The 24,498-nt window shown below is 52.1% G+C and overlaps 9 protein-coding genes across 9 annotated transcripts; 4 read left to right on the forward strand and 5 right to left on the reverse strand.

The window, feature by feature from the left end:
• Positions 1–139: 139 nt before the first annotated feature.
• Positions 140–919, reverse strand: JCM6883_007017 (uncharacterized protein; the record flags this gene model as incomplete). The annotated part of the gene is made up of 1 exon (XM_076629515.1): positions 140–919. One exon carries the CDS (start codon positions 917–919, stop codon positions 140–142), a length of 780 nt encoding a protein of 259 aa, XP_076490637.1.
• Positions 920–1,956: 1,037 nt separating this feature from the next.
• On the reverse strand, positions 1,957–6,342 carry JCM6883_007018 (uncharacterized protein; the record flags this gene model as incomplete). The annotated part of the gene is made up of 2 exons (XM_076629516.1): positions 1,957–5,627; positions 5,691–6,342. The coding sequence occupies 2 exons, from the start codon at positions 6,340–6,342 to the stop codon at positions 1,957–1,959; spliced, it is 4,323 nt and encodes a 1,440-aa protein (XP_076490638.1).
• Positions 6,343–6,708: 366 nt separating this feature from the next.
• On the forward strand, positions 6,709–7,448 carry JCM6883_007019 (uncharacterized protein; the record flags this gene model as incomplete). Its single annotated transcript, XM_076629517.1, has 3 exons — positions 6,709–6,860; positions 6,975–7,219; positions 7,300–7,448. The coding sequence occupies 3 exons, from the start codon at positions 6,709–6,711 to the stop codon at positions 7,446–7,448; spliced, it is 546 nt and encodes a 181-aa protein (XP_076490639.1).
• A 1,010-nt stretch (positions 7,449–8,458) lies between these two features.
• Positions 8,459–9,702, forward strand: YHM2 (Yhm2p; the record flags this gene model as incomplete). Its single annotated transcript, XM_076629518.1, has 6 exons — positions 8,459–8,551; positions 8,620–8,734; positions 8,804–9,053; positions 9,117–9,218; positions 9,284–9,437; positions 9,499–9,702. The coding sequence occupies 6 exons, from the start codon at positions 8,459–8,461 to the stop codon at positions 9,700–9,702; spliced, it is 918 nt and encodes a 305-aa protein (XP_076490640.1).
• A 300-nt stretch (positions 9,703–10,002) lies between these two features.
• On the forward strand, positions 10,003–11,238 carry JCM6883_007021 (METTL5 family protein; the record flags this gene model as incomplete). Its single annotated transcript, XM_076629519.1, has 8 exons — positions 10,003–10,027; positions 10,115–10,138; positions 10,205–10,370; positions 10,445–10,651; positions 10,741–10,801; positions 10,883–10,990; positions 11,074–11,123; positions 11,199–11,238. 8 exons carry the CDS (start codon positions 10,003–10,005, stop codon positions 11,236–11,238), a joined length of 681 nt encoding a protein of 226 aa, XP_076490641.1.
• Positions 11,239–11,411: 173 nt separating this feature from the next.
• On the reverse strand, positions 11,412–12,482 carry JCM6883_007022 (velvet factor family protein; the record flags this gene model as incomplete). The annotated part of the gene is made up of 6 exons (XM_076629520.1): positions 11,412–11,524; positions 11,606–11,703; positions 11,761–12,054; positions 12,122–12,198; positions 12,312–12,378; positions 12,460–12,482. 6 exons carry the CDS (start codon positions 12,480–12,482, stop codon positions 11,412–11,414), a joined length of 672 nt encoding a protein of 223 aa, XP_076490642.1.
• A 409-nt stretch (positions 12,483–12,891) lies between these two features.
• JCM6883_007023 (putative cystathionine beta-lyase) lies at positions 12,892–14,661 on the reverse strand (the record flags this gene model as incomplete). Its single annotated transcript, XM_076629521.1, has 8 exons — positions 12,892–12,921; positions 13,032–13,108; positions 13,178–13,256; positions 13,323–13,873; positions 13,946–14,051; positions 14,118–14,337; positions 14,409–14,519; positions 14,582–14,661. 8 exons carry the CDS (start codon positions 14,659–14,661, stop codon positions 12,892–12,894), a joined length of 1,254 nt encoding a protein of 417 aa, XP_076490643.1.
• A 995-nt stretch (positions 14,662–15,656) lies between these two features.
• Positions 15,657–20,998, forward strand: NCR1 (sphingolipid transporter; the record flags this gene model as incomplete). The annotated part of the gene is made up of 12 exons (XM_076629522.1): positions 15,657–15,878; positions 15,948–16,326; positions 16,389–18,416; positions 18,487–18,935; positions 19,006–19,022; positions 19,090–19,533; positions 19,601–19,761; positions 19,828–20,330; positions 20,393–20,532; positions 20,601–20,749; positions 20,813–20,899; positions 20,967–20,998. The coding sequence occupies 12 exons, from the start codon at positions 15,657–15,659 to the stop codon at positions 20,996–20,998; spliced, it is 4,611 nt and encodes a 1,536-aa protein (XP_076490644.1).
• Positions 20,999–21,301: 303 nt separating this feature from the next.
• MEF1 (Mef1p) lies at positions 21,302–24,412 on the reverse strand (the record flags this gene model as incomplete). The annotated part of the gene is made up of 13 exons (XM_076629523.1): positions 21,302–21,447; positions 21,512–21,622; positions 21,685–21,904; positions 21,963–22,262; positions 22,324–22,467; positions 22,529–22,999; positions 23,061–23,211; positions 23,268–23,318; positions 23,379–23,483; positions 23,543–23,619; positions 23,675–23,763; positions 23,828–24,055; positions 24,115–24,412. The coding sequence occupies 13 exons, from the start codon at positions 24,410–24,412 to the stop codon at positions 21,302–21,304; spliced, it is 2,391 nt and encodes a 796-aa protein (XP_076490645.1).
• Positions 24,413–24,498: the final 86 nt, after the last annotated feature.

Consider the following 24,498-nt stretch of genomic DNA (forward strand, 5'->3'; position numbering starts at 1 on the left):
CGAGACTCGCTGGATTCGATCTCTCTCTATGTGTTGTATTCGATGTTTCCTTTACCTTTGTTTCCTCCTCGTTATCTTTCGTTAATGCAAAGTCTCTGGTTTTGCTCTCTACCGTCCCTGAAGATACTTCGTATTCCAATCATCGTGCTAATCCATCGACTCCCTCCGTCGTTGACAACAGTTTATTCAGACTCGAACTTCCCCTCCGACTCATCATTGTTGTTCCGTCTCCTATCCGTTCGCCTTCTCGCCGTCCTTCTTCCGATCTCCCGTGAGCTTCTTCTCCTTCAACCCGCAATCGCTTCCTTTCCCTCTCGTGCTCCATAGCGTCGTCGCCGAGTTGAGCACGTGGAATTGTCGGAGTTGGCAGAGGGAACTGAGGCGGCGGAACCGAGAGAGAGGTGAGTTGAAGACCACTCGAGGGGTGACTGTAGGCGACATCTTGACGTTCTGGGGGATACGGCGTGCTCGCGAGTGGAGCGGAGGGAGCCGACGGAGGAGCAGGGAGGGGACAATAGGGAAGATTGTGAGGAGGAAAGGCTGGAGAACGAGGAGGGTAGAACGAATAGCCTGCAGCCGAGGGAGGAGAGGGTATCGGCGTCAGCATCGAAGGTGGTTCATGTGCCGAAGACGTGTCCTCGCGAGGTTGAGCTTGAGCTTGAGCTTGATCCGTGGGTTGAGAGTGCGGTTGAGCCATTGCGAACGCTACGACGCCCTCGAACCAATGGAGACGAGATTGCAATGTGTCTACGACGCCACGAAGTCGGTCGATCTCGGCGTATAGAGGTTGGAGGATCGTAGGATCAACTGGAGCAGGAGGAGGCGGAGGAAGTGGAAGCGGCAGAGGAAGGTTCGTCGAAGTGTGAGGCGTAGGGAGTGGCGTCGAAGAGTCACGGTCTGGAGAGGCCCTTCTCTTCATCGACTTGGCGGTCCTACAGTTCTCGAATCATCTGGTTCGCACTCAGATCCAGTCGCGAGATTGAAACGAGAAATCCAAGCTTACGGCTTTTTGACGTGCACCGGGACACAACACAGGTGAGATCTGCCTCGTTTGACACAGTTGTTGCATGGTATCGTCTTATCACTATGGGAGTAGAAGCAGAACGTTAGCTTCAAGGACATTTGCGGCGAGATTGAATCGCGCTTTGTCCCCCTCTCACACCGTCTACTTGAACGAGAATCGAGGGAGACTTACCACTTCGTCTTCTGAGTACATGCAATGCGGGAAACGAGAAGACCGTCAATCTCTGTGAACGCGGGTCTAATCGCACAAACTTGAGAGCGGAACTGACCCGTTGCGAACATTCTGTACAGCTTTTACTCGCTCGCTGCGATACCTTCACCATCGATCCCATATCTGACGGAGGTACACTTCCAGGCGGATCAAGGAGGGGAGAAGAGGGAGTCGAAGATGAGGTCGACATATTCGGAAGCGAATTGATAAGGTTCTAACGTTGGATCAGGGCGTCCTGAAGAGTCGGAAGGTATGAAGGAGTGATTCGATACACTGTAGAGAGCTCCTCGTGCGGAAAGAGGTACAACAGGAAGAGAGCGAGCGAGGAGATAAGCGTTCCGATAACACCTTTCGAAGCACGAGGTCAGATTTCTCAAGGCCGTCGGCTCGCTGGAGCACGATTGCGTCCTATCTTTGCGAAGCGAACGATACGATACTGCATCAAGTTCGACAGCAGATCGTTCGAAAGCAGATCGAAATTCGCGAAATGCGCAAGTTTCGCGAGACAGTCTCGATGCGTTACAGGTGAGGAGAGTTCGGTAGAGATGATGAACGACTAGATGCGCAGTTGCATGGGTTTGCAGAGAACAAGATTGGGTATCGAGCAGGGGAATGCAAAGTGCTTGAAACGAAAACGAATGCGAAAGTATGATATCGGTAAGAGGAAGGGGTATTCAGATCCGTAACGACTGAACGACATAATGCTAACGAGAAGAGATGCTTCACAAACTTCTACCTTGAACCGACAAGAACCTTTCCCGCTCTCGCTCTTTCCTCTCTCCTCGATTCTTCCATAACTCAATCGCCTTGATCGTTCTCGGATGATCCCTTACGAGTTGCTCCTTCACCTCGATAGCTGCGATTCCTCCGTCTACAGCTTCGTCTGCGTGAACTTCGATGTCTCCGGTCAAAGTCAACGTTTCGAGCGCAGTTCCGAGCGCTTCGAGGAGAGTGCTGTATGGATGCCAGAATGTCGATTCTCGAACCTTGAGAGCTTCTTCGAACGTCGAGGAGATGTCGAGATCGGGAGCAGGAGAAGAAGGAGTGGAGAAGAGTGCTTGGAGGTCGAGCGGATTCTTCTTTTGCTGATCGCGTTCGTACTGACGAAGGTTCGATAATCGCGCGTGAGTCCTGATCATGGCGTTCGATCGAGTGATGCGAGACAAGTCGGCTTCGAATTTGGCGGGAGAGGGAATGGGAGAGTCGTCGTTTGGAGGTCGACAGAGGACGTGTTCGGAGATCCAGAACGCTCGTTCGAGTTGTAGGTCTCGGGCGAAGTAGATGGCGAGAGTATTCCAGTTCGAGACGTCGAAAGCGAATCCTTGTCGAGCGAGAGCGCGCCATGTGAGGCCGAAGAGGTGATGTTGTTCCGTGCGAGCGAGGGATTCGAGGAAAATGGTGAAGGGAACGCAGAGAATCGAAGCTCGGACGGGGTCGATTCGAAGATCATGTCGTGAGGTGGTGAGGAAGTGGGCTGTGAGCTCTGTCGGAAAGGATGAAGTCGAAGAGGAAGAAGAGTTCTTGACCATAAATCGTTCTGCGACTGATTCGTACACTCGATCCCAGATCGTCTTGATACTTTCCGCCGCCGTTTCCTGATCGTCGACCCTCCTGAAGGCGTCTATGAGCATTGCGTAGAGCTCAACCGGTACTTCGTCCGTTTTCCGTCTCGACTGAACTTCCTCCAACAACTCCAACGCGGCTCCGACCAACCCTTGTTTCGCTGCCGCCCGGAAGATCGGTGCAAAGATGACTGCCGCTTCATCTCCCATCGCTAACTTCTCATCCTGTCTCGAAGGTTGCAACTTTCTCAGCCTCGTCAACCCGCCGCTCCCTTCCTCCTTCAATAATCTCCTCGCTTCCGCCATCAGCTGCTGGACCTTCCTTGGCGTACTATCGTGGGATAACCGAGATCCGACGATGATTGCGAGCGTGATCGAAGAAGGTTCGATCCCACGACGACGCATTTCTGCGAGACAAGCTTTCGCTTTCCCTCTTTCGTCGCGTTTGAGATATCCGGCGATAAGAGTCGAGAAGACGAACTGGTCGGGTCGAACTGGAGTCATCGAAGTCGGGAGACGGGAGCGAGTCGAGGAAGAAGGGGAGGGTGGATCCATCATGAGGTAGAGTTCTTCGGCGAGACCCATCAAACCTGCCGACGTGAGACTCTGGAGTACGAGGGTATAGGTCATCATGTTGGGGCGGAAGCCTCGAACGAGAAGTTGTCGAAAGAGAGTCAGGACCAAACTTGCGGGAGTCGCCGTCAAGACGCAAGCTTTGAGAACTACGTTCGTCGTTGCCGTGTCGGGTCTCATGTCGATCGAGGGGTGTTGTTCGAGGTAGCGATACACTTCGAAAGCTTGTCGCCATTGTGAGGAGTCGACGAGACCGGACATGAGGGTCGTCCAAGTTTGTCGATTCGGTTTCGCTCCTCCTCGACGCATCGCGGAGATGACTCTTGAGGCAGCCGAGGGATCTTTGACGGTCGTTCTCGCGAGTACCAACGAGTTCCAACTCCCTTCGTCCGGTCTCAGTCGCTCGAAATCTCCCTTAACGAGTTGTTGGAACAGGTTGTCGACAGTCTCGATGTCTCCCCTTCTTGCGAATCCGAACAAGATCGAGTTGACTGCCGCGAGCGGAGGTTTCAGGCCGGTAGTAACGAGGGATTGGAGAGTCTCGACTGCCCCTTCGACGTTGTTGATTCGAGTTTGAGCGAGAATGACTTGAGACCATAACCGGGCTTGATCCTCCTTCGACGCTTGCTCCCATTCAGGAGTCGCTTGGAACGAAGCGAAAAGAGTCCGGACCGCACCTAGATCATGCCTGGTTGATTTCAGGCGAAGTTGACGAGCGAAGGATTCGAGCGGCGAGGGGAGAGCAGAAGTTGGTGAAATCGAGGTGATTCGGAGAGAGAGGGTGTCGACCTTCTTCAAGAGACGTTCGAGGATGGGGAGTCGACTTTGATTCGAAGCGAGTTTCGCGAGGATTCGATAAGCGCCGAGGACGAGTTCTAGCGTTGTCCGATCGGTGTCTCCTCCTCCTCCTTCTGATCGTTTGGCGAGACCTTCGAGCGCACCCGTGAGAGCATTCGCATCCTCGTACAATCTTTCCATGACCAACCCGTCGACCAATGCCGTCAAACTCTTCAACCTCGCCTCTTCGTCCAAATCTCCTACAACCGAATCCTCAACCTCGACTTCTTTCGACCGTTTCGACCCGATCTGTTCGATGTGCTCCCAGACTTTCCTAGCTTCTCCAGCCGATCCACTCCTAGCTAAGAACTCGACTAAATGTAAACCCTTTGGGACCGTTTTAAGTTCCTCTTCTCCTGATTCGCCCTCATTCGCTCGTAACCATTCGACCGGACTTGGCTTCAAACGACCCAGTAGCAACCCATATTGTCTCCGTAAGATATCGTTGTAAGCCGCCTCTTGTCTCCGTTTACTTGTTTTCGTCGGATTCGAGGAATCGTCGGAGGTCGGATCGGATAGAGTCGTCTCGAAGATTGAAGAGAGATCGTAATCGTAGATAAGCTCGAAAGCGGCTTCTCCTCCTCCTCCTCCTCCCGACGGTGTTCTTTCCCAGCTCTCAAACAGACTCGATAACCCCGTTCGAATCGCCTGAACTCGTGTCTTCTTCTCTACTCCATTCCTCATCTCGTACTGATCCCAACCACCGAAGACCGTCCGAATTGATTCCTGAAATTTGTCGGATAATTCAGATGTCGGTTCGAGATCTGTCGCGAGTTGACGAAGTGCGAAAGATTCGATCCATAACCCAGCTTCACTCAACTCGTTCTTCTTCGTCGTTTCATCGACTCCTCTTCCTTCGGGATTCCGTCTATCCGTTTCTAACTTTTCGAGAAAATGCTCGATCCGTTCTCCCGCTTTCGTTCTCAGATCAGTTTCCAGTTTGGAGGGTTGTGGCTGAATCGGAAACCCATCTTCGAGGGGATTGAGATGTTGATCAGAGCTTGTCGGAACGAGCTTCGTGATCCTCGAGAATAACCGTATCGAATCCAATTTCTCGTAATAAATCAACCCGTTCCAGACCTGGTCGTTTTCGAGTTGATCTGAAAGTTGTCGCATGAGGAGCAATGGATTCGAGGGCGACGTAGAGGCGGTGGAGGAGGAGGATAAGAGATTTGAGCGTTTTCGTTGAAGTCTTCGACGCGGCGGAGAGAGGGATGATAGTCGAGGAGACGCAGAAGGGATTGGAAGGGTTGAGGAAGAGGACGAAGTTCGAGATGAGGGCAGGGAAGAATCGAGGCTGGAGAAGAAAGTACGGAATTCGGAGAGAGGGTTTAGGGACGGAGCGGTGGAGGTAGAAGCTGGAGATGTGGAGGATGTTTGAGAAGAAGTGGAATTTGAAGACAGAGAAGATTGGGGAGAAGCTGTGAAATGCGAGAATTCAGATCAGACGTCAAACGGATAGTAAAGTGCGAAAGGTGACCTACCGTTGGGCTCAGGCTGTGTCTCTTTCGCCTTTCCTTTCTCATCGCTCCTCATCGAGGTCGTAGACTCGACAGGTATCACTCGACTAACTGACGAGGTACTTTTCCCTCTACACCTCAAACAAGTTTCCCTAACCCTTCCGCACACACAAGTCCCGACTCTGACAGTCTGTCTCCAACTCGCCTGAGTTCCGAACAGACCTCCAGCTGATGAGGCGGTCGAAGAGAGTAAAATCTTGCGACCTTCGTTCGAGCGGTAATTCGGTGAATCGTGAGTCGAATCGGCTACAGGTAGAGGTGGAGATGGTCCAGGGATTGGCGAGGACGCAGAAGAGGAGGAAGCGGTTGGAGTGACGAGCGGAGGGAGACATCTCGAGAAGAATCCGAATCCAGGATACAGGAAATCCAACACCGGCGGAGCTGATATCGGCTGCCGTGAGTCGACGGGAGCTGTCGTAGTCGTGGCCGATTGAGTTGAGCTGGTCGTGAATGGCTGAGAGTGATGAGGAAGATGCGAAGATGAGGACGAAGGAACGGAAGACTGGGAAGAAGAGAGCGAGGTTGCGGAATGGGATGGCCGGGAGGATCGAGGAGATGGTCTAGGGGTACAGGTACAACATCCCGCAATGGCTCGAGAAGGTGGAGGTCGAGGCATTACAAGAGAGAGACCTCAGTTTTTTTGCGTTTCGCCAACTGAGGACCTCGGGAAAGGATTGGGTTAGCCTGAGAGTATGCGTGAGCTCTAGAGAGCTACGTACAAAGGATATCGAGGTAGGAACGAATGGCGTAAGCAGAAAATGAGAGAGTCTCTCTGAAGATCGGTCGAATTGTCAGTATCGGAGGCGGATTTAGCTATTGACGAGGAGTACTCACAAAGCGTAGATTCGGTAGCCTCCAATCTACTCCTCCTTACGACTTTAACGAGGCGAAGTGAGGAGTACTTTGCAGACCAAAATCCACCGAAAACTTTCCAAGGCTCCTCTTCCCCTCCACCACTCTCCGATCGCACTTTTCTTCTTCGATGAACAAGCCGTGGGTTCGACAAGATACTGTCCTGATCCCGACTGCCGCGTTCGCGTTCGGATTCACCTCGGGATTGGTTTCATCTTCGAAACTCGCTTCGAGGCAATTCCTCGCTGAGAACGCACATCGGTTACCGACTACTGTACAAGGGTGAGCTCCAGAGCTATGAGTTCATACAACCCGAGGCGCAGGGAAGAAGCTGACCCTGCTTTCACCTCTTCCTCCCACTCGTCAATCCTGCCCTCTCCGACTTGCGACATTTAGATGGTATTTCTACCAAAAGACGAAGAACTACAGAGTCCTCTTCTCGGCGTTGAAAGGTGGACTCGTAACCGGTACCCGCCTAGCGACTTGGACCAGTCTCTTCGTTCTCTCCCAAGAAGCCGTCGAAAGATTCGTTCGGACTGGTTTGATGCACAGTGGGAAAGGAGACGAAGATACTAGAGGGGTGAAAGCATTGGCGGGAGGGACGGCAGGGGTTGGGTTGGCAGCGGTTGCTGGAAGTTTCTGTGAGTTTTGAGATTTCGTCTCTTGCGAAGCGTTTACGCGCGAGAAGGACCAAAGCGCTGATCGGCCTCGTGAGCTATAGACCGTCTATCAAAGTACACGAGAGGGAGAAGGTTAATGCTGGGTTTAGGAATGGGTTTGTTGGCGGGAGGTACGGTTGATCTGAGAGATTGGATGAGGGACAAGCTAGATCAAGAGCGAGGAGAGGATCAAGAAGTCAAGATGGTATAGGGGGTATTATGGGAGCAAGGGAATGGAAGCACGGCGAGGTAAAGCCTCCTCGAAATGGGATGGAAAGGCCCAGGGTTTGAACGAGGAATTAACCGGCGAAGAGGTAAGTCTCGCTGCTCTGTCCTCATCCTTGCCATTCGGTGTAACTGACAAAGTAGCTCTACGCTTTACAGCCGAACTCCGTCTCCGTCCTTTGGACAATCTCGCCTGCGTTCAAGACGAGCGAGCACCTTCCCGCTCCGTCGAGCTAGACTTGGACGCAGCGTCCAGTTTCGTGTGTCGACCATCCCTTCGACGTTTATATAATATCACGGAGGCCTGGAGACCTCGAGTCGTCTTCGTAGCTCACTCCGTTGAAATTCACCGAGAATTTTCATGTTTTCACATTTCTTTCTTTTTGGGCTCGTCTCAAGGTCTGTACTCGTGGCTGCAACAGAGAGTTGTTGGTCTTTGTTTACGTCGGTATTCATCGGCAATGAATCAAAGCTTTTCAAACTTCTCGTTGAGCGATCGCTTTCCCCAGCTTCTCAGAGGTCGCCTTCTTTCCTTTCTTCCCTCCTCTCTCCTCAGACGCGTCTTTCTTCCTCTGATACCCAGTAAGTAGCATTCAACTCTGCATCAATCGAACGTGTATACTCAACCACAGCGCGTTCTCTCTCCCGCCGTTCGCAGGAAGGCTCACTGATTTCCCCAAACTCTCCCAACCTCAACAATACACCTTTTTTTCGCGCCCTTCTAGACCTCTCGCAACGTTAGATATCCTCTTATACACTACTGTGAGTCATTCCTTCTTCATCCCACTCTCATAGCTAGCCTGGGGAGAAGACACGACTCTTGGGAGAGGTATCTACTCCGCAAAAACGTCCCACATCCCTCACCGCCTTGAAGAATATCCCAATCTGTACGGTTGCCACCCCAACTGACTCTATTGCGCTGTGCGATTGTTTCGGCTGACAGTAGAAAAGCTTCCCCCTCCTCTTCACCCGTTCTCTCCCGTTTCTTGAACAAACATGGCAATCTCGTCGGAACCCGTCATTCCTGGTCAAAAGAAACAGATCAAATGGTCAAACATTGCTTTGGGAGGTATCATGAACATGTTTGAGGTGAGTTCTCTCCATCTCTCCCTCTTCCCCTCTCCTCGAGAGTCCCCACTTACGAGTTTGTGGTGTAGGTTACGACGCTTGGACAACCTTTAGAAGTTGTCAAGACTCAAATGGCATCGCAACGAGGAGATACCATGTCTCAAGCGCTCAAAAAAGTTTGGTCTCGGGGTGGAGTTCTCGGCTGTTCGTTCTCTTTCTCTTGCTCCTTCGCAAGCCCTCGTTTAAGCTCACATCCGATCGTATCGTTCACAGTCTACCAAGGATTGATCCCTTGGGCCTGGATCGAAGCTTCTACGAAAGGTGCCGTCCTTTTGTTCGCCGCGGCAGAAATCGAAACGGCCGCGATGGGAGCTGGATTAGGTCCCGCTTCGGCTGGATTGTTGGGAGGTATGGGAGGTGGAATCGCTCAAGCTTACGCGACCGTCGGATTCTGTACGTGTATGAAGACGGCAGAGATTACGAGGAGTAAATTGGCGGTTGGTGGAGTTGAACCTCCTTCGACGTGAGTTGGACCTCTCTTTGTCGATTGGTTTTCGCCTCGACTAACGGAGAGTGCGATCCACAGGTTCAAATTGTTCATGGACATGTGGAGGAAGGATGGTATCCGAGGTATCAACAAAGGTGTGAACGCGGTCGCTCTTCGCCAAATGACCAACTGGGGATCTCGGTAAGCTCCAGAACCGCTCCTGTCCCTTGACATATCGCATTTACTGACGTTGCGACCTCGTTCAGTATGGGTTTCGCTCGTTTGGCTGAGAACTCGATTCGTGACGCTCGAGGAATCCCTGCTGGTGAACGACTTTCGACTCTCGATCGTGTCGCTGCTTCCGCCCTCGGTGGTGCTCTCGGATGCTGGAACCAACCTATTGAGGTCGTTCGTGTCGAGGTACGATGAAACCTTCCCCTCACACTGAACACAGCAGGACTGACTCGCATTCTCTTTTTAGATGCAATCGATGGCCAAGAACTCCGGACCTGATCGTCCCCTCAAACCCACCATCGGCAACACTCTCGCGTACATCTACAAGGAGAACGGAGTCAAGGGATTGTACCGTGGAGTCACTCCTCGTATCGGATTGGGAATCTGGCAAACCGTTTGCATGGTTTCCTTCGCCGATGTCGTCAAGGAATGGTTGGAGGGCAAGAAGTAAAACACTCTTCTCGCTCGTTCTCGTGAATGTTCTTATCGAAAAATTGAGTAAGCGCCTCGGTCGCTACTACTCGGATCCGTTTTTGTTTTCACTTTCTCTCTTTGCAGTACCCTCTATTTAGTCTTTGTTTTCCTCTGTTTCTCGCTCTCGGGGCTCTCTTATCCGACTGTTTCTATTCCCGTTCTTTGCAAATCTAACTTCGCAACCTTAGATCGTAACTGTCGCGAAGAGATCGTGAGAGAGGACTTTCCCTCTCGCTTCATCTCTCGCTACTTCATCTACGACTCCCGCCTACACACCATGAAACTGAAAGAACTAGAATCAGGTAGGTCACCATCAGCCTCGCACGCAGGTCAAAGAGGACGAGTTGTTCACTGATCCATTCGCTTCATCTACAAATCGCTCTCGACAGAGCTGCAACCTCTCAAGGGCTTCAGTGAGTATCCCAGAGTACTCTTCAAAATCTTCATTGCCCTACTGACCCCCAAACATTTCGCTCTAGGTGAACCTAAGCGAGAACTCGAACAATATGTCACTTCGAGCCATTTGGCCTCGAGAATGATCTTTACTGCCGCTACTCAATTCGACGATATAGAGGACAAGATTATCCTCGATCTGGGATGTGGTTGCGCAGTACTCAGTATCGCTTGTATGATGATGGGGGCCGAGTGAGCAAATCTACCTCTCTTCCTGTGTCTCCCTGCGCAAGCCCCGAACTGAAACAAGGTCCTCGATTGATTAGCGGAGTAGCAAGTGTCGATGCAGACTCGGATGCGTTGGAGATCGCGAAAGAGAATATCGAATCAGTCGAAATGGAAGAATATATTCAACTCCATCACGCTCAGATCGGGACGACGAAAGTGGTAGATGGATCCGAGGAGGTACCGATATTCGATCCAAATACGCTGCTGGATGATGAATCAGATAGACCAGATACATGCGTCATGAAGTGAGTTTCGTCTAGCTCTTTCTTTCGCTCCTTGATTGATGAAGCGGCTGACTTTCTGTCTGTATATCGCGTTGTGCGATCGCACGTAGTCCTCCATTTGGTACTTGGAACAAAGGTATCGACGCATTGTTCCTCGAAGTCGGTTGCAAAGTAAGTTTACCTCTTCCGCTTCTCCGGTTCTTGCACGGAATCGCCGAAAGGATCTGACTGACAACCCTGCATGACGGACAGATTGCAAAGACAGCCGTGTACTCTCTGAACAAGTCAAGTACCCGAGATTTCCTGGAGCGGAAAGCGAAATCACTCGGATTCAAAGGCACAGTGATTGCGCAGATGAGAGTGAGTACGCTGCGATCATACTGGACTGCTCAGACTCAGAGATGGAACTGACTAGCCGATCCTCAACCATGGTTTGCGATTAGTACGATTTACCGAAAACGATGGCTCATCACAAACAGAAATCTGTCGATATGTGAGTCACGGGGTCCTCGTTCTCATCGTCGTTCCCCATGCACTCCCGCTGACATCTGACCCTACGATTGGACAGCGAGGTGGACATGTGGAGATTCGAACGGATAGCGAAATGAGGAAAGTGAAATTGAATCTTCGTTACGATATCGTGCAACAGCGGAAGATCTAAACGATGGACGTCACTATGCTGGGTATTCGAATGGTGGATATGTGGTCATGATACTGTCAAAAGGTCAAGGACAAGATGGTGACGTTCTCAGTAGTGGAGCCGGATTCTCTAGTCTTACCGCTATGACGGTGACGATTCAAGAGGCGCACTCGTTCTTGACGTCGGTTTCTTCGTTCGTCGCACAGGGATTCTCACGCCTTGAGCTGCGAAGTGTCTCGAGAGCGGAGTAGGTTCTGCGATGGGACGAGAAACGGACGATCCCGAGGTCAAAAGGTTGCACGGTAGCTAGGATCAGAGGATTGAGAGCAACCTACCGAGCATGCCTGGGAACTTCTTCGCGCCGTACACGTGAAACTCGTTCGTGTCGGTTGTTGCGATTACGGGGGATGTGATCCCTGCTTCAGCGCTAGCTCTACAACAAGGTTCGAGTTAGCTGAGACCGAGACCTTGGGCCATGAAAATAACTCACAGGTCTATCGAGAGAAGTCTCAGCCTCAGGCGATAACTACCTTCGGTACGAACGCTCAAGTCCGGTAAAACGAAATAAACCCCTTTCCCATCTCCTTCTGGATTCGTGAGAATGTGTGAATTCGCATGCAGAGTACCGACCAGATTCGTTGCTCGTGGGGATTGTTCCCCTTCCGACGCGCTTTCGGAAGCCCGAGCGGTGAGAGTCGACGTCGTTGGAACGAGGTTTGCATCGGCGAGGTCGTCTGCATGTCGCAAATCCGCCGCCAGAACGAGTCTTGTTGCGTCGAACTCCCTGTACCGTTGACGATCGCATAGTGGTCAGGATCGGAGACCGTACTTCGAATCGTGACGAAACATACGCTGCAGTGAGCTTCGATCCGTCGCTTCGTGATGCCTCGAGTTTGACAATGAGAGGCGGACTCAGTAGTCTGCGATCCTGTTTCACATGTCGACGGAGACGAACCGATCTTAGCACGGAGTTCGACACGACTTCGCCACACGGAAAGTCGGAGCATCGCCAAATCGTCGAAGAGGCGAAGTCGAGCTCACCTTGTCCCCAAACCCACACATTCTCGCTCGAATTGAGTATTGTACGACGTCAAGTTCGTAGTGTAAGCTGTTCAGAGTAATTCCGAGTCCGTTAGCTTCGATGAAACTGCGGATTCTGCCAATCGCTGAAATCTAAAACCTTACTCACTCTCGTGTTCTGGAAGGGCTCATTCGGCTCGACAGGACGACTCAATTCGGCGATTCCGATGTAAAGGTATGTATGATGTAATGTGAGACGGAGCGAGTCATACGTCGCTCGCCTGAGATCAGGATCCGGGTTTTTTGGTTCGAAAGGCGCAGAACAGAGAGAGACGAGAGAGAAAGATATCGTCAATCAGATACAGTAGAGGGAAGAAGCCGAAATGAGATCAACATGAAACGCCGGAGCATGGAACGCGCAGTGCTTCCAAAAACAGACCCTTCTGTGCCGAGTCTGCGATGACTGCGAGCTGGATCTTCCTCAACGGCTGGCAGCGTTATTTCTTCGCTCTGTAGCAGGTCTGGTAGGGCTCAGGCGTCTCCGAGTGCGTCAAGAGAAGGGGCAGCGAAGCTCAAGGAGGATCGAACAAGTTGTGCATTTTCAAGGCTTCTTCGATTGCGTTTTCTCTATCTGTCGAGGTACATTCGGTGTCAGTCAGGTTTATACGGAGGCGAGAGCAAGTCAACGAGTGCGCAGCGATCTCATCGAGGAAGGGATTGTGAAGAAGGAGGTCGGCTCACCTCTGCGACTTTCACGAATGCTTGTCGGAAGTCTTGCTTCAGATCTTCGAGATCCTCGAGCCCGATCGACAGACGAACTACCGACAGCACAATCGTAGGTTAGCGAAGAAAGATAGGTTGTTCAGCGTAAGAACTGTCAAACGCACCGAGTCGGGGATCGCAGCTCGAGTCCGAAATTTTGCGCTGTTCGATCAAACTTTCGACTCCTCCGAGCGACGTCGCATTCTAGCAGAAGAAGGCAAGAGTTGATTGAGTTAGACGCCGGAAAAATCGCGTGAGGTGGGGACTCACGAAGAACAGCTGGAGCCTTGATCCCAAATATTCGGCATAAACCTCCTTCTCGAGCAAAACTCCAAAGCAAGCCGGTCCTCCAGTCATTTGCTTCGATCCATCTTCTGCTAACAGATCGTTCGCATTGTCTTGAAGCGAGGTATGGAACACTTTGTGAACGATCCCTTTCGTGCCGTTTCCTTCCTCTTCTCCCGAATTCGCATGATTTGCAGCCGTCAAAGAGTTTAGCCAACGGGCTAGCGCCGTAGCGGTCTTCGACTGACGCTGGATACGAATGTTGAGCGTCCTCAAACTCCTCAGGAGAAGCCAGGCGTCGAGGGAACCCGGAACTCCTCCACAGTATGTACGATCCGACCACAACTGGAGCCATTCTTCAGTCGTGCGTACGGACAGACTGCCGATGAGGGTATCAGAGTGACCGGCGAAGTACTTGGTACCGCTGTGCATCACGATGTTGGCACCGTTTTTGAAAGGATCTTGAAGGGGAGGCGGCGCAAAAGTCGAATCGATGCCCAAAACTCCTCCCGGGATAGCGTGAATCTTCTTGGCGTCTAAGAGGCGACGGAAGAGTCGTGAGTAGGCCGAAGCGGCGCTCGGTGGTGGAGAAAGGAGAGATCGCTTACAAGATTCGATCGAATAACTCTCGCCCGTCGGGTTCAAAGGCGTCTCGAGCCAGCAGAGAACCTTCCTTCCATCTGTAGGAAAGTCGTCATCGATGAAGATCTTCGCCTGTATTCGAGCAAGTGTCAAAGATTTGGAAAGCAGGCCGCTGCAGAACGAACTACCGAGACTCACGGTAGATTCATCGAGTTTCCTCGTCCTCAGATAGACATCGAGAGCTCCGTGACAACCATGATATCCCGGTCCGTCCTTCGTACCGATTGCGACAACATCCGGGTTGACGTGCAAGAGTAAACTGTAAAACGCGTTGAGGCCTGAAGGGTAGACGAGAGTAGGTTTGCCGATGATACCTTCGAGAACCTTTTCTGCTCGGGTCAGCGTAGGTTGTCCTTCCCTGTGTTTCCGTACGAGCTCCAGTCAAATCGGAACGAACGAGACAGGACGAGCTCTGGATTCGGAACTCACCTCGAATAGATGTCACGACTAGGCTCGTTCGCCTGCCAGGCAGTATCGTAGTAGCCTTCGGGCTTGGCAGCTACGTCTTCGGGATCAGGGTGTTTGAATGTCGTCGAGACTCTGAAGTTGACCGAAGTCAGCGGAATCACTCTGCTGAGAGACGAGAACGGGAGGAGCCTTACGAGATGTTGGCCGAGACCTCAACGCCTGCAAGACGGTGATCGGAATGAATCCCTTTTGTAGCGAGCGAGTATGAGTCCATGTCGATCAAAATTCGAGAGGTGGGGGAGAATCAATCTGGAGAAGAACGGGGAGAGTGTGCAGTGATCTGAGTCGGGCTGATACAGGCGGAACTGAGTCAAGCACAGGTGAAGTCGAAGCGAGTGAAGAAAGAGGAAAGAGGTTGAACAAACTTTGAAAATTTGACTCCAATGCATCCCATGCGCCAATGATTGTTGAGCCGACGTCGTGTCGACTTGAGTCGACTTGAGCCGACAAATGACAGTCTCGACCCGTTCTCTCATCCGAATTCAGGCGACTTTTCGCGCGCTCTATTTCCTCGCGCTCGCCAAGCTCGGACCTCCTGCGGTACAGCAAACTTTCGCTGGGGTCTTTTGCGCCCCTCTACGCCTATACTGCAACACTTCTGTTGGGCTCCAGAGCTCATCCGCATCACTTAGCTCGAACCGATTGCAGCAACTTGAAAAGAAAAAAGCAGAAAGAGGACGAGCCCTGGCTTCAAAGGACGAACCTTGCTGGGGATGGAGGAGATCATAAGGAGGACTCAGGTAGAGACCCAGGTAGGGGAAGCCGAGTAGCAGGAAGCTCAAACTTGGTCATTCTCTTTACGTTTTTTTCAGTATTCGTTTTTGGCCGTCAAAAGCGTAGGCCGAAGGGCTTCGGAGTAGGACTGCAGTTGCAGCGTACTGACAGTGTCGCAGACCCTCATCTATTCAAGTCGAGCCCCATCAGGCGCTTTGCTTAGCTCCAGCGCTCGAGGTTATTGCAATCAGAATCCGACTTTTCTGGTCTGAGCTCGTGCTATTCAATGAGTTTGAGCCTTTCTGAGCGTTCGGGCTAGCAATGGAACTAGAACAGACGATGCTGTACCTAGAATGGATAGGCGTCACTGGGTCGCCAATTTCGAGAAGACGATTCGACGAAAGTTCAAGTCGCCCGAAAAATTGACAGAAAACTTCCCCTGAGGCGGCGTCGCTGCCCACCGTGATAATCATCTCGTTTCCTCGTCTAACAACGATGCAAACTCCAATATGGAGCTCAACCGCCGTTCTACTACTCTGTACTACATTAGCTAGTGCAGCAAACCTTCAACCGTCGTCAGCAAGTCTCGATCGCTCGTTCATCACTTCATCAAACTTCACTCGATCACCGGGACGATGCGCTATTCGGGACTCGTGCGGGAAGAAGTCAGTCTTTTCGGGAGATATTCCTTGTCCAGACAACGGAAAAGCGGTATCCGTGAGTCTCGTTCCTCCCTCTCAGGTTCTCTTCCCACTTTCTGACGCTGGAAGCCTCTGCCGAGAACAGCACAGAGACGACGCAGTCTTCACCGCAACTCTCAAGCAAGTTTGCGGAGACGACTTCGACCCAAGCGCAACGTGCTGCACCCTCGGACAACTCGAAACACTCTCCTCTTCCCTTTCTCAAGCGGATCCTCTCATTTCGTCCTGCCCTGCCTGCCGAATCAACTTTCGACAATTCTACTGCCACTTTACATGCTCTCCCGATCAATCTCAGTTCCTCACCGTTACCTCGACACAGATCTTGAAGAAGGACGGGAAGGAGAGAGAGGCCGTGAAGAGTGTCGAGTTTTCAGTGAGCGAAGAGTACGGGAAAGGGTTCTTCGATAGTTGTAAAGGAGTCAAGTTCGGAGCTACGAATGGGTATGCGATGGATCTGATAGGTGGTAAGCCAACAAACGGTGTCAATTCTTCTTCCTGTGAGAGGATCTGATGACTTGTTCCACAGGTGGAGCGACGGACTATCTCTCTTTCCTTCGCTATATGGGAACCGAAAGATCGCTAGGATCGCCGTTCCAGATCGACTTCCCTGCGCCTCCTTCCTCTTCTTCCCCTTCGACGAATTCTTCACTCTCGCCTCCGGTTCCCCTCGACATCTCGTCTTACTCCTGCTCCTCCTCGGACCCAGCTATCCGTTGCGCATGTCCGGATTGTGAAGAAGTTTGCGCAGAACTTCCACCGATCCTCTCGCCACGAGAACGGGAAGCTAGAAGATGTCGAGTCGGAAAGATGGACTGTTTCCCCTTCGTCCTCGTTATCCTCTACGCCATCGTGCTCTTGTCCTCCATCGTCTTTCTCATCGGGAGAGAGCTACAGTCAAGATACGCAACTGGAGGGATCAGGTTGCCCGACATCGCTCTCGAAGAAGATGTCGACGTCGACTCGAGATCGCGAGAAAGTGGTAGAGGTGGAGACGCAGGAGGCGACGATCTTGGACCATTCACGCGACTCCGTAACCGACTCTCCTTCATCAATCAATGGTGGAAGAGGTCGAAGACCCGTCAGAAGATTCTCGAAATTTCGGAAGACTTCTCTCCAGCTTCAGCAGTTCCGCCATCTCCCGACGTGGGTGATCCGCTCGCAGAAGATCAAGAATACGACGAGACTCCCGTACCCTTATCGAGCAGTGCAGCGATGAGAGCCGGCAAATCAAGGAACCGCTCATCGACTCAAGGAAGTTCGCCTTCGTCTGGAGATTCGTCTCGATCTCGAAGAAACGGTAGAGGACACCGAGCAAACGGCTCGACTCCTTCCACATCCTCTCAACATCGACTGTCACTCTCCGTTGATCCTTCTTTCGACTCTGCAATCCCGGCGCAACCTCGAACTTACCCTCTCAACACCATCCTCTCGCGAACATTCTACTCTCTCGGATTCTTCTGCGCCAAACGTCCCCTTGTCACCATCTTCCTCGGAATCACCATCTCCGGTCTACTCAATATCGGCTGGAAGAAATTCGAAGTCGAGAAGGATCCGGTTCGACTTTGGGTGCCAAAGGGCTCACCAGTCGCGAGGGAGAAAGCGATCTTCGAGGAAAACTTCGGTCCATTCTACCGCACCGAACAGTTGTTCTTTTCACTCGCTCCCCCTTCGTCACGTTCAGCGGTCGACGATTCCGACGGAACGAATCTCGAGATCAACGCCTGGAATCCGATCGACTCGCCTGTCCTCACCTCCTTCGATACTCTCTCCTATATCCTATCCATCGAGAACCATATTCGAACATTGACGACTCCTCGATCCGGTATCTCCCTCCCTCAAGTTTGTTTCGCTCCTTCGGCTTCGTCTTCCGAAAGCGCAAGTCTCGAAGATTGTATCGTTCAATCCCCGCTCGCCTACTTTCAGCACTCACTCGAAGACGCAGGAGTCAACGAGAAGAATTGGAGGACGCAACTGGACGCATGCGCTGATTCGCCAGCTTCGTGCCTCCCGACGTTCGGTCAGCCGATTGAACCCAAGTTCGTTTTCGGAAAGATTCCGGTCGAGGGAGAAGATCGAGGGAAAGCGAGTCAAGCACGGGCAATCGTCGTTACGTACGTCGTGAGGAATTCGCTCGACAAGGAAGAGATTGCGAGGGCAGAAGAATGGGAACTCGAGGTCGAACGATACTTAAAGGAGATCTCGAAACGAGGAGGAGAGGCGAATCAGAGGGGGTTGAGAATCGACTGGAGTACTGGCAGGAGTTTGGAGGAAGAGCTAGGAGCTTCGGCGAATACGGATGTCGCCATCGTCGTTCTCTCGTACCTACTCATGTTCCTATACATCGCTTTCGGCCTCGGTCCGAGCGGTTTTGGCATCATGAGACTCGCTGGACGAGGGATCAAGAGAGGCGTGAGCAAGGGACTCAGACGATTGAAGAATCGAGGGGCTATCGAATTGAACTCGGGAGGGAATCAGGACTTTGGATTCGACGGGGACGGTGAATCGGGTTCAGACTTGAGGAGGAAGCTCTTGGTCGAATCAAAGGTTGGACTCGGTGAGTGCTTTTCCGAGCTTCTTCCGTTCGTACAGATAGGTAGACAGACTAACGAAGCTTACTCGCACAGCAATCTTCGCCATCCTCCTCGTTCTCCTCTCGATATCGACTTCTGTTGCATTTCTCTCCCTTCTCGGCGTGCGAACGACCCTCATCATCGCCGAAGTTCTTCCCTTCCTCGTCCTCGCGATCGGAGTCGACAACGTCTTCCTCCTTACCTACGAGCTCGAGTCTCAGAATGCGCTCGCAAGTCGTCAACGATCCCTCGGAGAAGACGACGATTACACCGACGAATCACCTCCAGTCGAGGAACGAGTCGCAAAAGCTCTTCAACGCATGGGACCGTCTATTCTCCTGTCCGCCTCATGCGAGATCGTCGCTTTCGCCCTCGGAGCCTCGGTCGGAATGCCGGCAGTGCAGAACTTTGCAGTCTACGCCGCCGTCGCGACTCTTGTCAATGCTCTCCTACAAGTGACTGTGTTTGTGAGCGCACTTGCGCTCGACCAACGGCGTATCGAGGTGAGACCTTTCTTGCTTCCTCGAATCAGCGATACGATGCGGTCTGACATCGAATGTTGTGTTTCTCAAGGCAAATCGACTAGATATGTACGCTACTCCCCATGGCTCCACCTCAAAAACATTGTCGTTCTTGACACCTTTTTTTGTCTCGTAGATTCCCTCTCATCACCCTCAGATCGACTCCTCAACCTCTCTCAGACACCGCGACCGAAGACCCGCTCCTACAGCGATTCATGAGAACGTTCTACGCTCCCACCTTGATGCGAAAACCTGTCAAGTTTCTCGTCGTCGCTCTCTTCGGCGGCCTCTTCGTCCTCAGCTGGATCGGCGCTCGACACATCGATCTCGGTCTTGATCAAAGGCTAGCCCTTCCGTCAAGCTCCTACCTGGTCAACTATTTCAACGCTCTTGACGAGTACCTCGAGATCGGACCTCCGGTATACTTTGTCCTCCGTCACGACCGCAAGCTCGACATCACCTCAACCGAGAACGTCGAGAAGGTGTGCGGAAGATTCTCTGCTTGTGACGAGTACTCCGTCGCAAATGTACTCGAAGCTGAGCGGAAGAGAACTCCGAGTTCTTTCCTCGCTGAACCTCCGTACGTTGTCATTCCAGAGCTTCCACACGAGCATCACAAACTGACAACACATCACGAATTGTTGTAGAGCTATCTGGATCGACGATTTCGTTCAATGGATGAATCCTCTACTCGAAGATTGTTGCCGAGTCAAGAAGCGAAATTCAACCGAATTCTGTGGTCCGAACGTTCCTTCTGGACTTTGTAAACCCTGCTTTGAAGATCACGAGCCCCCTTGGAGTACCACTCGTGAGTTATCCACTTTCGGTTCTTGATGAGCATCAACGACTAACCCTCCGTGGTTGTCCTCGACAGTCGAAGGTTTTCCGCAAGGCGAAGAGTTTATGCGTTACCTCAATCAATGGCTCATCTCACCTACCGACGAATCTTGTCCCCTCGGAGGTCGGAGCAGTTATTCAGCCGCTCTCTCCCTCAGAAATGATCGCTCGAATGTCGAATTCTCGCACGTCCGCACCTACCACTCGCCTCTCAAGAATCAACGAGATTTCGTCGAGGCTCTCGACGCCGCGAAGAGGATCGCTTCCGATCTATCGAGAAGAACCGGAACCGAAGTGTTCCCCTACAGTGTTTTCTACGTCTTCTTCTCCTCCTACGCAACCCTCTGGACAACTACTCTCTGGGTTCTCGCCCTCACCCTCGTTTCGATCGGCTCGGTTGCCGCCGTCGTTCTCGGTTCTGTTCGGACCGCCGCTGTCGTCACCCTGACCATCTTCCTCTCGACTGTCTCTCTTCTCGGGTTGATGGGTGTCTGGAACATCGCACTGAATCCTCTTTCCCTCGTCAACCTCGTGATTGGGGTGCGTCCTCTTCTCTACCTTTCTCCAGAGCTGTCAAAGCTGACACTGCTCGACCTCAACAGGCTGGAATCTCTGTCGAATTCTGCTCTCACATCGCCCGTTCGTTCATGGGTGTCAACGGAGGTCTCAGTGATCGAGATGAGAGAGCGTTCGCGGCCATCGTCAACGTCGGACCGTCTGTTTTGTCCGGAATCTTCCTCACGTACGCAAATCTCTCCCGACCGTCCAAGTTTGCTTGAGCCTGATCTCATTTGCCGTCTGAACTCGCAGTAAGATTATCGGAATCGTTACGTTAGGCTTCACCCGATCTCGTCTACTCGAAGTCTTCTACTTCCGAATGTGGCTCGGTCTCATTCTCACGGGAGCGCTCCACGGACTCGTCTTCCTCCCTGTCGCTTTGTCGCTCTGGGGTGGTACAGGTCCGTCACGATATTCCCTCGACCGTTAGCCAGAATCGACGCTGACAAAATTGCATGCAATAGGTTACTCTCTATCAAAGGAAGAAGGCGATGCCTCGTGGATCTCGAGCTCTCTCGAACGACGATACGAGAGGGAGAATAGTAGATACAGTAAGTTGAATCGACTCAGCCTCCTTTCGCGTATGTCACTCTGATCATGTGTTTTCGCGACTTGCAGGAGACGACGAGAGTGACGAGGATGATCTGTAGACGATGGAAGCGAGGCGTGGTAGTAGAACGAATCTGTTGTATACGTAGGTCACAACGAGCTAGAAACGAAATGTAGGAGTCTGTTGCAGCTGGTCAAAAGAGACGAGAGAGTGGTGTGCGAGGATATACTGGAACTGATACGCGTTCCTTTTGAGGGAGTCTACTAAGGCGAGAGTGCTGATACAAAATACAACCTGATTGGAGAGAGGGAGATCTAGAAGGGCGTGAGAGGAGAAGAACGACAAATAGCGACATCGAAGGAAAAAGGAAGAACGGAATCGATAGACAATGAAAAGGATGCCTTTACTTCTTGGTGGGAGAAGCTCCGGAGAACTTGTTGTGAGCTTCGATCATGTCCTTCTGAATGTTGGGAAGGACGGCAGAGTGTCGGAGGTATTCCATCGTGAACTCTCCCTTTCCTTGAGTCATTCCTCGGATTTGGGATGCGTCTACAGAACACGAGAGTCGTTAGACAACCTATCGCGATGGCAGAGCGAGAGAGAGGGGGCTTACATCCAAACATCTCGTTGAGAGAAACTTCACAAACAAGCGAGAACTCTTCCTCTCGGATCTCGGTATCGACGATGGTACCCTTACGTTGATTGATACCTCCGATGACGGCACCTGAGGAGTCAAGCAATGAGATGAGCGGCGGCGCAGAGGAGAAGCGGTAGGTTATTTCTCACCTTGGAACTCGATAGGAGCGACGATATCAACCTTCATGACGGGCTCGAGAACGACAGGACGACCTTTCGGGAACGCCTCTCGGAAAGCACCTTGAGCGGCGAGTCGGAAAGCCAATTCGGACGAATCGACTTGATGAGCTGCTCCGTCTTCAAGAATGAATTTGCAACCCGAAATCGGGTGACCAGTGAGGATACCTCGTTCGAGAGCGTCGTTGAATCCCTACACGAACATAATGAGTAACGAGCGAGGCAGAGAGGAGAGAGGCAAGGAAGCTCACCTTTTGAACGGCAGGGATGTAAGCGGCGGGAATGTTTCCTCCGATGACGTTCGATTCGAACGCAGTATCCTTTCCAGTCGTCTCGTCAAGTTCCATGGGCTCGATTCGACCAACGACTTTACCGTATTGACCAGCTCCTCCAGATTGTTTCTTGTGAGTGTAGGTGAATTCGACGGGTTCCGTGATCGTTTCTCGGAACGCGACACGAGGTTTACCGGTAACACACTCGACGTTGTACTCTCGCTTCATACGCTCGACGTAGATGTCGAGGTGGAGCTCTCCCATTCCCGAGATGATCGTCTGCGAGATCTTTGGGTCAGTATGCGAAAGAGAGGTAGAAACGCATCTACGGTGAGCTCACCTCTTGCGACTCGGAATCGACGTGAACGCGGAATGTAGGGTCCTCCTTCTGGAAACGGTTGAGGGCTCGCGAAAAGTTGGGAGTCTCTTGACCCTTTGGTCGGATCGCGAGCGAAATGACAGGCTCGGGAACGAACATTGAGGTCTGCGATGCGGAGAATGCTCAGCTTCGCTTGTCTAGGCAGAGAGAGACAGCGTGAGCTCACCATAGTGAATCCTCCACCTCCGGGAGCGTCGGAGAAAGTGTCTCCTGACGAACATTCGACTCCGAACATGGCGCAGATCTCTCCAGCTCCGATACTGTCAACATCCTCCATCTCGTCCGAGTGCATCCTCACCAATCGAGGTACTTTAACCTTCTTTCCAGTTCGGACGTTGGTGATCGTTCCTCCCTTCTTGAGCGTTCCTTGGTAGACTCGGATGTAGGTGAGTTGACCGTAGCGACCTTCTTCAAGCTTGAACGCGAGAGAGACGAGAGGAGCGGAAGAAGTGGGAGAGAGGGTTTGAGGCGGATCGTTGGGCTTTTCGATGTTGGTAGCGAGGGCGAGAGATTCGTCGGGAGTCGGGAGGTAGAGACAGACACCGTCGAGGACGGCTTGCACCGACTTGTTTGCGAGTGCTGAACCCATGAAGACGGGAGTGAACTTGAGCGAAGTCGTAGCTCGTCGGATAGCAGCCTAAAAGAACAATGTCAGATCTTCAGCGGAAGACGACGAGCATAGCGAGATATTTGCTGACGGTAAGCTCCTCAGGTGCGATTTCTCGTTCTTCAAGCCATGCCTCAGCAATCTCATCGTCGACTTCAGCAAGGGATTCGACAAGCTCGGCTCGTTTCGCTTGAGCGGCCTCGAGGTATTGAGCAGGGACGTCTCCGGTGCGGATGGTGATACTGTTACAGAGTGTATGTCAGCACGCCGCCACGCACAAACGAGACAAATGACTCACCCTTTCTCGCCTTCATTGTAAATCGCCTTCCATCTTACGAGATCAATCACTCTGTAGGCACCGACTGAGTCAGTACAGCCGTCACGATGGAGAGACAGAAGCATGACTCACCCATCGAAGTCAGCCTCGGCACCCATGGGAAGTTGAACCATCGCAGCGTTCATTCGAAGTTTCGTGCGGAGTTGCTGCAAAACTCGTTCCGGGTTCGCACCAGCGCTGCAGAGGGGCTTTGCGTCAGCTCGATCAACAGAGTGACAGGATGAAGTGGTGCTCACCGATCCATTTTGTTGATGAAAGAGAGTCGCGGAACGTTGTACCGTCTCATTTGTCGGTCGACAGTAATAGTTTGAGACTGTTCAAGGCGGTGATCAGCTCCGAGCTGCTTTCCGGCACTGGTCTTGACTTACTTGAACACCGGATACAGCGCAGAGAACGAGAACAGCTCCATCGAGGACACGGAGAGCTCGCTCGACTTCGATAGTGAAATCGACGTGACCTAAAAGATCGCCTCATCTTGTCAGCCTCCAACTCATCGTCTTGTAGCTGACACGGCGACTCACCTGGAGTATCGATAATGTTGATCGCATACTTTCCCTCTCGTTCCTTGACGGGACACTCGTTGACTTTCCAGTCTGCGAAAGTCGCAGCGGATTGAATCGTGATTCCCTTTTCTCGTTCCAACTCCATCGAGTCCATCTTTGCTCCGACTCCATCTCGTCCTCGTACCTCATGGATTGCGTTCGTTCGACCAGTGTAATACAGGATACGTTCAGTGAGAGTCGTTTTCCCTGCGAGAGATGAAAGGATGAGTGCCCCGAACAAACAGTCTGAAAGAGGAAAGACGCACCTGAATCGATATGTGCACTGATTCCAACGTTCCTCAATCTCGTCAACCTTGCTACATCGGCCTCGTTGAGCTTGAAGACGGGCGGGAGAGGTTTCGGAGGTTCAGGTTTCGCTTCCTCTCTCACGACAGTCGAAGCCGAGAGACTTCTGTAAAAAGGTTGCGATACACCTCTTGACCATACTGCAGCTGCGACTGGGCGGGCGGAAGGTCGGATCGAGCGAGGAGGGAGAGTTGAGAGAGATCGACGGGAAAGCTGGCGCGCAGAGGCGGAGGAAGAGCTCGCGAGGGATCGGAGCATCTTGTAGAGAGGTATCGACCTGTTCCGCGAGTCGTAGACTGTTGTGGAGGTGGCGAAGCAACAAGATCCCGAAAGTTCTCTCTCTC

Source organism: Sporobolomyces salmoneus, assembly GCF_050403485.1.
Source record: "Sporobolomyces salmoneus JCM6883 DNA, S_salmoneus_JCM6883_v1_ctg5, whole genome shotgun sequence".
Classification (NCBI taxonomy): domain Eukaryota; kingdom Fungi; phylum Basidiomycota; class Microbotryomycetes; order Sporidiobolales; family Sporidiobolaceae; genus Sporobolomyces; species Sporobolomyces salmoneus.